The sequence below is a fragment of the Aquila chrysaetos genome, chromosome 1 (genome assembly GCF_900496995.4).
Source record: "Aquila chrysaetos chrysaetos chromosome 1, bAquChr1.4, whole genome shotgun sequence".
Taxonomy (NCBI): domain Eukaryota; kingdom Metazoa; phylum Chordata; class Aves; order Accipitriformes; family Accipitridae; genus Aquila; species Aquila chrysaetos.
The window spans coordinates 503,855-516,890 of record NC_044004.1 but is presented as its reverse complement, the minus strand read 5'-3'; the positions used below and the strand labels follow the sequence as shown (position 1 = coordinate 516,890).

Below are 13,036 nucleotides of genomic sequence, written 5' to 3'. Positions count from 1 at the left end.
CCCAGCAAGGACCATCTCTCTCGTGCCTTCAGCATGGTGACATGGTCGGTGCCCCACTGGGACTTCCCACTGATGTGTGGGGTATGGGAGGCTGCAGTGAGGCTGGGCAGACTGGGTTTGGACGATGCCAGCTCAGAGGGCCTGCTCAAACCCCTGCATCTTCCTCAGATGAAGTCTAGGACGTTCAGGTCTCCTCATCCCCTGCCTCCCTAGATCCCAGGCACCATCCCAAAACGTGACGCAGCGGAGGGGAGCTCCTATGCCAAAGCAGGCAGTGCCCATCTGCACCCTTCCAGACCAACAGAAAGGTATTTGGGGATTTGGGCACAAACAGCCCCAATCTCACCAGCAAATGTCTCTGAACACCTGAAACATCTCCTTGACACAGCCTGTTTGTGCTAAACAGCTCCAAAAGGGTGTCAGAGAATTAATCCTCAGGTCACTCTAGATGATGGCTGTGTTGGCTGGATGAGTCCTTCCCTCCAGACCCAAAGGGACGTGCTGCTTTTTGAGTGAAGTCCAGAAACGGGAAGAGGAACAGAGACAAGCAGGGGAAGGGTCTTCACTTGGGCCAGAGCCGCCGCGGCTGAGTCCTGAGAAGGATCTGGGTATTCACGTTCCAGCAGCTCAGGCCCATCCTAATGAGCATCTGCGCAGAAATGTGTGTACTTGTGCACAGATGTGTGTACATGCGCAGAGCAGCCGCATGAGGTGAACTCCTTCTGCCTTCCCGCTGCAACAGGAGGCTGAAAGATGTAGGATTCTTCTGCCCTCTCCCATTCCCCAGCCACCCACCTCCTCTCCAGCCACCCCTGGCTTTCAGTGGGCACATTTGGGGTGTGCAGGTTTATAAACGAAGCCGGCATCAACCTCTTTGCGAGTGACTCACCAGGGAAATGCTGGAGGTTGGCTCGCCAAAGCCACACACGAGCTTCCCGTGGCTCCTTCACCCACCCCACTCACATGCCTGTGCCTCCTCCTGGCTTACGGGATGCTCCAGCTCACAGATAGCCTTGAGAGCCGGCGCACACCGACTCCCAGCTCATGGGACGAGGTGTGTGACCTCCACATAAATCCCGCATGGTGTCACGGGTCAGGGGACAACTCGCAAGAGCACCGGGGAGCACGCACGTATCACAGCTGGGTCATTTCACTGTTCTGCAATGCAGTGTCTCAGGCGCAAAATGCAACTGGCAGAGGTACGAGCGGCTGCATTACCTGTGAGCATTGCAGCCCCAGTCCCACAGCTGTCCTCCCTTCTCCACATTTTCTGTTCTCTCCTCCTGCTTCTGCTCCCTTGCAACAGCAGCAGAGGTGAGAAAAGAGGAGCACAGCAACTGCCGTTTCCCCGTCCTGTTCCTTCCAGCTGTATTTTTGCATTCCCACACCAAAGGCAGAAGGTGCTGTAATTCCACCAACACAATAAAACAAACCAGGAAGAAGAACGTTTCAGAGCATTTCATTTGTAACCACAGTGCATTCTGCATTATTGTATGTAAGGCATAGACAGGTGATAACATACATCTTCCAACCATTTCAAACCCCTGAATAACAGGGTGCCACAGGGAATACTTTATACAGGTCCTGCCTCCTGGCTGGCTTTGGGGGAGAGCCATAACCAAGCTACAGAGGGCCCACAGTCAGGCAAACGGGTGGATGTGGCTGTTCAAGCAGTGATGCAAATGCAATTGAGTTGGTGTTTTCAGATGCTCAGATCTGCTTTTACCCACCCACGGAGTTCCACGGAGTCTTCTTGGCATGAAAATTGGCCCTGCAGCCTGGACTGGGAGCCCAGAGGACTGCGTGTGGGGATGTAACCTTTTCCTTAGGCAGCTGGATGCCCTGGGTCCTGCTCTCCCATCACTGGTTTGTCAGGGAAGAGCTGCTGGTAAGTGCTGGGGAATAAAATGTGGTTTTTTCACTGGGAGAGGTTCTGGAGAGGTAACACACGAATGTGTTTTGGTAGGGTTGCTTGCCTCTGCTGGGATAGACAGTGCTTGTTGTGATAGGATGGGTTATGAGCATCCAGATATAAGCAACGTTTAGCATTCAAGCATGGGTCACTCATCATTTTGGGGCTCTTGGCACCACAATCTTGTTTCTGAAATAGGTAGGGGTCACAGAGCAATAATGCCAAGATGGGAAATTTCACAGTCTCTGCAAACCGAAGCAGGGAAGTGAAATCACGGGCCTGATTTCCCACTGCGGATAGGAGAGCAAGGCATGCCAGCACTCAGCAAGACAGGCAGACACCTCTGTCGGCAGAGCTAGGTCATGGTGGAAGAGGTGCAAGGACCAACCACACCAACATTTTCATAAAATATAAACCCCAAAACTCATTAAGGTGCAAACACAAGCAACTTTTGTCATCAGCTCATCAGATCCTCAGGGAGAAAGCATTACGGAAAATTTGAGCAAAACCTGGTAGTTTGATAGTGGCTAATAAATGGTGGTGTGGATGCAAATGAGGTTGGGAGGCTTCTAGGGAAAAACTGAACGAATGCAAAAAAAAAAGCATTTAACTGTGCCGGTAAAATGAAACACCCAGCCCAGGGCGTGCAAGCCCAGAGCCGACTTCACCGCTCAAGCTTTTGGGAAAGGGATGCTGGATCAGCCAAACCTCAGCAGCAAGGACAGGTTTTTATAGCTGCATGTTCTCCATGTCAAAGACACCCTCTTCACACATGGCAGTGAGCTGCCCTGGGCAATCTGGGTGCTGTTACAGTACTGAATAACAAGGGATTTAATGCTCAACACATTACATCCCAATCCAGCCAGGCAATTAGGCGTGTGCTTTTTTTCCCTGCCTTCTGCTAAGCACAGGCTTAAGTGCCTTGCTGGAGCAGGGCAGGAGCTTACATTAGCACAGTTTGTCCTGAAAAACTCCGATCTCCCAGGATCACTTTTCGCTGCTACTTGCTCTCACATGTCATGCTGAGTAGTAACAGCTCCAGGGGACAAATGAAACTGAGGAAGACGTGTCTCATCCTGCTGAAGGGCAGTGGGGAAAGATCGGTTCATCGTCAGAGGGACCGTAGCAAAAGCCATGCGGTGCCAGAGCAGCAGGACAGCTGTCTCCCAAAGGGACATTTGCTTTCATGCCTGATGCCCCTGTTCTGGGAGATGGTTCCCTGCAGGATGAATGGATGCAGGATGAAAATTTGAGGCTAATGCTGTTTTGATTAGCATCCCCTCATGACATGAGCCAGCACTACAAACACTGGAAATCCCCTTAGACCATACCGCTCCGTCTGACTGCAGCGGCAGAGAGACAGACGGACAGGAGGAGGGAATAGAGAACAGCAGAAATGTCCCAACATTGCCATCCCAGTCCTGTCACAGCTGCCGTTTTCTCTGTGGGAGGCTGAGCAAGACCTGCAGGATATGTCTCATCATAATTTGTTTGCAAAGCAGAAAGCAAACAAGCCTGCTTCCAAAGGTGCAGGTTATCTGCCTCATTAGCGCCCAGCAGCAGTGAGTTTTGCGGCTTACATTGCAGTCTGGTTTGTACTGTTTTGCTTAAGCATGTTTGGGAGCACAGGAGAAAAAAGGCTACTACGTTCACTGAACTGTGGCTGCAGGGGTTGCGTATAGCAGGAGAGGAGAAAAGCAAAGTCCACACGCACTGCTTTGCTCCTGGGATTGCTCTCAGGGTAGGGCTCAGCCCAACTCTGCTTTCTGCCACTACAGCACTGGTTTGGAAGGGAGGCGTGTGGGACTGTAGAGGTGAAAGTGCAGCTCAGAGGGGAAACCGAGCTCCAAGAAACATGAGCCAGACTGCGCAGTCCTTCATGAGTGCAAAATTCAATAGGAGTTTTGAGTTAAAAATTACCACCAACTCCTGCCCAGTTTTTGCATCTCAGCCTTTTCCCTGGGTCCTGTATCTTGTGGGTTTTGCTCTCTTTGGAAAGGCAACGTATCAGCCCAGGGTATCAGGCTGTGCAGCACGTTTCATCCTCAGTAGACTTTATACATAAGAAACCAGGTAATACACGTTGCACGGCAAAGGAAAACGGAGGCTTGTTCAGAGTGCAAAGAAAAGTGGGCTCAGAACCTGAGAGATTTTGGCTTGCACGTGCTGCCTATGCGAGCAGCCTGCAACTCCTCTGCTAATGTCTGCAGCATCTTTGTACACTCACAGACTATATATGAAAAGGTCCTTTTCTCCCCCACCCTTTTCAGTTTTGCACTGGTATTCAAGCTTTACAAATCAGAGCAGCTTAACAAAAGGGGGAAAAAAAGACAGGCAAAGAAGTAAAATAAGGAATATTTCAGAGTAGGTATTGTTTACATGCTGCTTCCGAGGTGAGTGCTGTAGGTGGGATTCTGCATACTGCACCAGGGTAAGTTGTATCTTCATTTTAGCAGCAGCCTAGGGCCTGAGCGAGGCTGTTCATTCTCCATCTCCGTCTGCAGATGTGATCCAGTGCAGAGCCACAACTTTTTTCCAAAATCCCCAGGCAGGCACCGGACCTTTCAGGCGTTTTCCAGCACAGCTTCAGTTGAAAGGTTTCACCAGTTTCATAGCAGCATAGTTCTAGAGGGATGGAAAAACAAGGAGAGGAAAAAAAGCTGATTTGAAGCAGGTACAGCAGGGTGGCATGTGGAGGGTAAAGGATTTTGGGGGGGCATAGCACAGAACTGCAGATGGGGCTGCATTCAGGACAGGCATGATGGCCAAGCTCCAAGCCCCAGTCTGCAGAGGCAGGCAAGCAAAAAGTGCATTCCCACTAGCAAGGACAGTAGAAGCCCAAGACACATGAGAAAGCAAGTCTTGCCTTCTTCCAGTAGAGGCTACTGGTCACGAGCACCAAGCAGTGAGCACCAGGAGTCACTCCTGGACTTCGATTGCTCCTTCCACCAGGTTTTATGATAAATTTCCACCTCTTCATACCCTCACAAGAAATTTGGCACCTCCCCACCGGCACCATCCCAGTGCCCACAGGCTTTTGTTGCAGGTGAGGACAGACGTCCAGCTCTTTGCTGAGCTGCTGCAGCCTCCCCCTCCCCTCCGGCTCCCCGTGCCCCTTCCCCTCCGCTCTCTCGTCGTGCTGCTCCCGCACAAACCCTGAGGCTGTACTGACTACCCATGCCCTGACCTCGCATCCTTATGGCTCCTTCTCCCCACGATCCCCCCCAAAACCGGTGACCGCCTCTGCTCTGCCTGTTGGGTTGGACCCTTTGGAAAGGGGACCCCGGCCCCGGTCCCCGAGCATCCACCAAGCTGGGCCATGATGTTTTCTGGAGAGCTCTGCTTTCCACGGGCCAAAACCTGCGCCCAGGATCACACCAGCCATCACCTGGTCTGAACAGCACCAGGACAGGACTCGAGCCCAGCCCCATCCTGATTTAGTCTCTTAGTGCAAACTCAGCCTGCAGGTCCATGGACTACCTCCAAAAAAATCTGCCAAAGGCAATCAAGAAAGGCAAACCTATTGCTGATTTTTTTTTCTCTGCCTTTTCCACATCCCTTAACACCTCAGCCATCTGTTTCAGCGTCAGCATTTGGTGTGGGTTTTGCTCCCGGGAGCAGACACCCCAGGGAAGACCTTCCTGTGCCTGTTTTCTGGGATCTCTACTGTCCCTGTTATTGCACGGTGAACTATGGGGCTGCCATGGAAAATGAGGCGTCAAAGTATTTTAGCTTATTATACGTGCAATTCCCTCTTTGAAAGAAGATGACAGCACTGTGAAAAAGAATAAGCTGTGTAAACGCTGCTTATCAAGACCACAATGAAAATACAGATGGAGATGCATGCTTAGGTCATTTGGAGAGAGCTATATTTAATGTAGCTCTGATTCAAACCCCCACGACCACATACTAGCCAGTTTGGAAGTCCCTCCCAAGCATATTGAATTTAATTGGTACAGGATGTTCTATCGCTCTGTCACTTGAAAAAAACAACTTTGGAACAAAGCATAGTGCTAGTTACCAGTAAGATCTTTGGAGAAACGGTGGAAAAAAGAAAAAAAAAACAAAACACAACAAAAGTAAAGTCTGACCAAAGGCATCTTGATAAATTACAACGTGTAGCAAATTATAAGGCAGTTTGCCAACTGAGGATTTCTAATAATGCCATAAATCAAGCAAGCAAAGTTAGGGCAGTTTACCAGAAGTCATTAGAAAAGCCTCCAGTGACATATAACCTTCGAATTAATTACCAATCCATTTGTCTTTCAGAGTCTATCCTCCAAAATACTCCTTTTTTTTTTATGATTTGACTGGTTGCATTCTGGAGGGTAGCAAGTTTTCTGTCCAGCTATGAATTTGTATTAACAAAGTGTTGAAAGCCAAGCAGGATTATCAATCAGCACAGAACGCGAGCTGTAATTAGAATTAATGGCAATGGAAGCAACGCTGGGCTTGCAGAACACAAACAGAGCTTTAAAAGGTAGTAAACATTTTCATGGTGCTGCAAAGCAGAGCTGACTCCAGCTGGAAGCAGCGTTACATTTTTCTATGGTGGTAGCCACTAAAATCTTTACAATAATCACTGCTTCAGGGAGATAACTTCACCGCCGTATTCCCTACGCGTTATGGATGCAGAAACCCAGGCTGGGCTTTTATAACCTTTTCTTCTGACCTTGTGTCTAGCCCAAGACTTTCATTCAACCGTTCCCATAGCAGAAGGCAGAGCTCTTATCAGCTATGGCAATGTCAGATGAAAAGTCCATCAAAGTCCCTGGACCTTTCCAAAAAGCCCCACAGCGTGCCATAAATGAGCACCGCTGGACAGGAGCGTGGGGTGGAACCAGAGCATATCTTGTAGAAAGACATTCAGTCTCGATACATGGACGCCCCGAGCAATGATGAATTTACCACAGTCTCTGGCAAATTGTTCCAATGGTTAATTACCCTTCGTCTCAAAAATTAGCATCCTATTTCCACTGGAATAGTTCCTCTAACGTCAACATCCAGCTACTGGATCTCATTATACTTTCGTCTGTTGTTTAAGGAGTCTTCTGATGTCAAGTTAAATCTAAGGACTGTCTAAGGAAATCATATAGGAAATATCCAGGGAATGCTGTTCCCAGAGTCCTAGCTTGTACAGACCATAATGACAACCACTCTGCAAAGAAAGCTAAGGCAAACCAGCCAGTAATCTGACACTAAGACTGGGTGGAAGAGCCCAAGTAAAAAAATTAAGAACCTCAGAATATCAGATTTTTCAACATTTTTTCCCATTTTTGTAAAACTAGACAACTTTTTTTATGGAAATTTGCAATACCATGCAGTTTTCCACCCAAAATCAAAAGGCTTTTCAGTTGGAAATGGTCTCTCACCCACTAAAACAACTTGCTTTGTAAACAGTTGCACTAATGATGATTTCTTACGGATTTGTGCCTAAATTTCCTGTACTGCCATACTCCCAGCTCCCCACAAATCCTGATGAACCTCCACGTCATCCTGAAGCACTTCCAGACCCTTCCCCTCTTCTGCAGGCCTCCCCTTGATCCTCCCAGGGACCCCAGGTCCCACCGGGGCAGCCACGGCACATTCCCTGGCTGGAAAACAACTGCTGGTTGCACAAAGCTCTCCTGGGAAAGAGACTCTGAAGAGGACCCAAGAGGAGGAATGGGAAGATCTTTATTCCAGCCCATGATCCATCACACGTACTCTGTGTCCTGAGGACAGCAGAAGCACAAAGGCACCACATCTTCAAAGGTTTCTGATTCCACGAAGTAGCTCTAAAGGCTATTTTGCAGAATATTCTGCAATATAGCCTCTAGAAAATACTTCCCAGGGGTGTAAAGCATTTTTGGATAGGTATTCTGAACAAGACCAAGCCATCGGCTTCTTCATTCACAGAGAAGCCTGAGCTTTTGGGAACCAATGTTTTTTGGGCACTACTGTTGGGAACCACAGACAGCCCTTCACCGTTTCGGGTAGAAGCACACAACTTTCAAATGGAACATTTGCTCTTACTCTCCAGCTACTCTGACCACAAAGCTGGGACTGTGGTTGGAAGTTTTCAGCACTGTATGGGGAATAGAAATAAATAAAAAAAAAAAATCCCGTTTTTATACCAAGAGCCAATGAAAATGCCCTGGGTTCATTTTCAGGGGAGATTCCTGTCTGTCTGTGATGGAGGGTGACCTGCGCAGGGTTAGCTCAGCTCATGGGACCGTTAAGTTTCCCAGGGCACATTGTGGACAGATATTTCTCAGGTAAAAGATTTCTTCCTTCGGTATCCTCAGGCAGAGTCCAAACAGGATAAGATTTGGAGCCAGGGCTCAGACTTCTCTGGCAGCATCTCGCACATGGTACACAATGCTCCCAGGTGGAGAGCCTGTCTGTACGCAGGCAGGGACATTCAATCTGCAGGCAGGGCATTCAATCTGCAGGCAGGGACATTCAATCTGCAGGCAGGGCATTCAATCTGCAGGCAGGGACATTCAGACTGCAGGCAGGGACATTCAGACTGCAAGCGGGTCCCAAGGCTCCTGCTGAGCCAAGGACCAGCTGCTGAAAAGCAATGACCAAAAGGACCCTGGAGGTCCCAGTGGAGGTCCCAACAAGCAGAAAGCTGTGGAAGAGCTCTTCATGCAAGGCCATAGCTAAAAGGGCAACAGAAGCAGGAAAATAGTAACTTCACCTCTGTTTGCCCCCCTTAGCACCCCTGTATCCCTGTTCCTTACCCTCTGCCTGCTCAGACTGATGGTCCATGTGCCCTAACAGGATTCCCTTGAGGCTTCCCTCCCATGACGCATCCCTTTGCCCAGGATGAGAGGGGCAGAAGACACACAAAACCCCTCTACCTGCGGCATGGGACCTCGAAACTGCACGTGTAGTGGCAAGATTACATATACAGTGCTAAATGCAGCAAGGTCCTTATTTTAAATGGGTCCTGATGGTGCTCCTGGCACACAAATCAGAACAGAAGTGAGGAAGGATTGTTTTTCCGTGCATTTAATCAGGGATGTAATGGTGAGCCCTGCCAAAGTTCAGGATGCCAAGGGCATCCTTCATAGCAAGCCATCACCAGCACGATTGCCAAATTTAGTGCCTGATGAAACGGGTAAGGAACTAAATCTCCAAGTAGATACAGACCCAGTGACCTCAAAAATCTAAGGGAAGCTGGCCAAATACATAAAAACAGAAAAATTCCATGAAACGTGGCCTTACTTTTTCAAAATATGACTAAAAATTGACCTGACCAAAATGAAATTAAATACAACAACATTTAGCTAGGAAACAGGGAAAAATCCCAAGTAATAACGAGTGTAAATCAATATTTATAGTTTGCGAATATTTTCTCCTCTCAATCTTGTTTTTTATATGATACCACTGGAACAAAGGCAAAGCCACTTGCATCTTCAGGGAAACACTGAGTTCTTGGTCGAAAAGGCTTGGTTTCTGCTACTTGACATAAAGGGGAGTCTCCAGGAATGGCTCCAAGTACAGGGCAGGGAGGAGGCAATTCAGCACAAATCTGCACTTGCACAATTATTTCCTCCTTCATACTACTTAGCACCTCCGGAATCATTTCTCCAGCAGAAGTATCCCAGCCCTTCCCATGGATACGAGGATAGAGAGATGGGGAGAGCCATGACCTAATCCCATCCCCTTTTTTCTCAACAGGAACAAACGAGCATGCACGACTTCAAATCATCTGAAAGTGATTACGATGGCGAGGAGAAATTCCACACCTCACTTTTCGGTTGCACGTTGCAAGCACACAAAGCCATCTGCAAAAGGCAGCCACATTCTCTCACACGAAGTTATAAATTACTCCAATGAGTTATTTTATGAAAAAAAAAAAAGTCATATACAAGGAGCAGAATTTGTTAAGTGCTGGAAAGAGAGAGGCGGGTCATTTTTCTTATCAGTCTGAGAGGAGGGGAAATGGCATCCAAGAGCTGGTATGAATTATTCCAGTGCTGTAGAAACAGAGGAGGATACAAAACCCCATCCTAAGCCAAACTGGAAGGCCAGGACTCCATTATTTATTTATTTTGTTTTGTCAGTGGAACTGACAGTAAGGCAAGAAAAAGCCACTTTCTTGATTAATGAGGCGAAAACCCTCCCCTTCACTTCAGACATTACATTGGTATAACGTGCTCCAAGCCTTGATAACAAGAGACAGGGCTGCCCAAACACCTCTAAACTCCCTGCATCTTTAAACAATTACAGACCGATGCGTTTTTTGCCACTACTCAGCCCTGTAAAATGTCTGCATTTCTAATTAGTCTGCGTGTTTGTAGGGGATTTTCCCACCAACCCTGCAAGACCTCCGACATCAGCTGCTCGAACCTCTTTGAAAACAATCAGTTAACGTCACAATTAATGGGCACAAAGAGGCGTGAGTCTGTAGCAGAGACCAGAAACGCAGACTCTCTTTTTGACCCACCATGGTGCACCCGGTTGTTCCTCAGGGACCAGCATGGGACTTTGCAGCCACGTGCACTGGGACCATCCCTGTCCCCACAGAGGCAAGGCAGCCACAGAGACCCGGGGGAACACCTAAGACCTTGGTCAGCCCGCCCTGTCCTCTCCCACACCCATCATACCGGGAAGGCGTAGATGAAGATTCCCAGGAAGAGCAGCAAAACGAAGAGCACGATGGCCAGGATAACCACCCACTTGTACCGCCGCCACAGGATGTACTTCAGGGTCTTGTACGGGGAGGTGAACCATAGGAAGGAGGTCTCTGGGCGCCTGGAGCCGAACAAAGTTGAGCTCACTTCTGAGTTTCATGGTGGTTTTACCCTCCTGGATCCCCAACCCCATGAGTATGGCCTGCTGTAACAAGCTGGCTGCTCACCCTGCAAACCCACATCCCTCTGGGTGGACCATATCAAATGGCCTTCTCGGTGGTCCAGACCAGCCTCCCAGCCACCCTGGGTTGTCTCAGCTCATACAATCTGAGCATCAGCAGCTCAAAAACAGAGCCTACACGGGAGGAAGCCCATTGCAGACAGCAGACCTCAAACTGGGAACCCAGATTTTCAGTTTGCCCCTTGAGAACTGTGTGCCCTGGTGGTTACTTTTCTATTCAGGATGTTCTTACTTGGGGTCCTCCAGCTTGGGGTTCATATTTGGCTCATCCCGACCCACGCCAGCTGGCCGCTCTTCATGCTCTTGTTCTGCCACAATTTCCAAAGTCATTTCCAATTTGCCCTGTGTGGGTTAAACAAAAACGAACTTATAAACAACAAAAAAAAAAAAGGCTGGGGGGGGAGAGGTGAGAAATGAATGTATGATGCAAAATACTGTTTGGGGAAAGAAAAACTACTTTGAGCATAACCCAACCACTACCAGCAAGGACCATGAGGAACCCAGTAAGAGTGGATTTCAAACAGATCCCTCACCTGCCTACTACAATGTTCTCAGCTGATACTCCAGGACATCTCAAATGTCACTGACACCCAAGTTTAGCCAACCAACTCAGGGGTCTTTTGTTGAATGACTTAATTCACTGCCTGGACTCCCTTACCTGTATTGAACAGTTGCCAAAGACCTGAACAGGAGCCCAGACACTTATATTTAAATATATCAGTCTGACAGCTGGAACCTTTTCCTGGTACTTGTCACAACACAATATCATTAAGAATAGATGTGATACAGAATCAAATTAGGTGGCACATTCCAAAAACCGCAGCGAAAATCCCACAGAACAAATAATTTCTTCTGAGGCACCTGCACAGTGCTGGACAAATCCTGGAAAACATACAGCTGACAAAAGCTGGTCCAGTTTGTAAAATTTGCAGCCCAAGACTCCATTTCTTGCCCTGACCATGGCATCCTGCATGTGCCTGGCCCAGCCACGTCCCTTCTTAACGCTTTGAGTGAGTCCCCCAAGAGAACACATGAAGAGGCCACCTTACCGCCAAGATCTTCTTTTGATCCTGCTCAGCAACACAGGGCCACCATCCCTTGACAGTTTTCTGCTCAAAGAGTGACACAAAGCGACCTGAAGACAAGGTCTCATCTACTAGCTCTAAGGAGCACTTCTCAGCAGTCTTGGCAGGTTTGGGCATCCTGTTGAGATCCATCTGAATGGAGCCTGCAAGGAGGAACGTTACTGGGAAGACATCTTGGTGTAACACGTCCTTAAAAGGTGGACTCTTTCCCTGAAGAAATATTCACTCAGGGAGCTTGGGCAGACACCCACATAGCAAAGGGGAGAGCAGGGTCAAGTGTGGCCCTATTTCCAAGCGTAGCGCTGGTTTTAGCCAGTGGGTCTTCCTAGGAATTGAGCACTTGGTATCACCATTGTGCTTAGGAAGACCTGAGCCATGAAGTCCTTCTAGAAGATGCTGCAAAATATCTGCTGACTTACGCAACTATATCGTTGGATGATTTGCACTGAAGTCAACCAGGCAGGCTGAGATTTTTAATGCAGACTAAGAGATTTACATGAAACTCAAATTGTACATACCCAGAGCGCCGTCAGTATAAGAGCATCAGGTAGGAGGCTTGCAGATTTCCAAACAGGCTACTTTATTGGCCCACCCAGGTGAGTAATTGCAGCAGGATACAAGAAGGATATCCCACAAAATTGATAGCTTCCTTCTCAGACAGAGTGATCCAGTAATTATCACATTTATCTAGCCTTCAGGAAATCTGAGCTCAATTCTCCAAGTGTTAGTTGAAAGTGCCTGCATTTAATTTACATTGTTACACCAAACTACCTTACAGTTGGGAATGGCCAAGAATGTACACAAGGTCTGGTCCTGTGGCTCAGCTGAGGGACAGCAGCTTTTTACGCTGCTGTGGATGACTCACATTCAATATCATGCTTGTATTTGTAGCTTTTCTGTGCACAGATTCTTGCAACCAGTGACAATGACAGCACAGATCAGGTTTGCTGTGAAACACTTTTGAAGTCCATGGATGAAAAGTGCTTTACAAAAGCCAAAGACCACTTTTATTTGCTGGAATTTGCAAAGAATTAATGTTGGCAGTCAAGAGCTCCTGAGGTACAGAACCAGAGCTGGAAAACACACCTTGGAGAAGTTATTTCGGCACTCAGCCTACGTAATTAATCAAAGACAGGATTTAAAAGGATCTTGATCACATACTTCCTCAGTG

The 13,036-nt window shown here is 48.0% G+C and overlaps 1 protein-coding gene across 14 annotated transcripts in view; it reads right to left on the bottom strand.

Annotated features, from left to right (window-relative positions):
• Positions 1-1,443: 1,443 nt before the first annotated feature.
• DYSF (dysferlin) overlaps positions 1,444-13,036 on the bottom strand; it is a 107,904-nt gene continuing 96,311 nt past the window's right edge. For 13 of the 14 annotated variants that reach the window (XM_030025180.1, XM_030025248.1, XM_030025269.1 and 10 more), the window contains 4 exons: positions 11,830-12,008; positions 11,013-11,122; positions 10,513-10,660; positions 1,444-4,537 (listed from right to left, as the gene is read on the bottom strand). In XM_030025180.1, coding sequence (XP_029881040.1) covers positions 4,499-4,537; positions 10,513-10,660; positions 11,013-11,122; positions 11,830-12,008 — 476 coding nt within the window. In that variant the 3' untranslated portion in view covers positions 1,444-4,498. Of the gene's footprint in view, positions 4,538-10,512; positions 10,661-11,012; positions 11,123-11,828; positions 12,009-13,036 lie in introns of those variants that run through there. The other variant, XM_030025239.2, reaches the window with a different exon arrangement.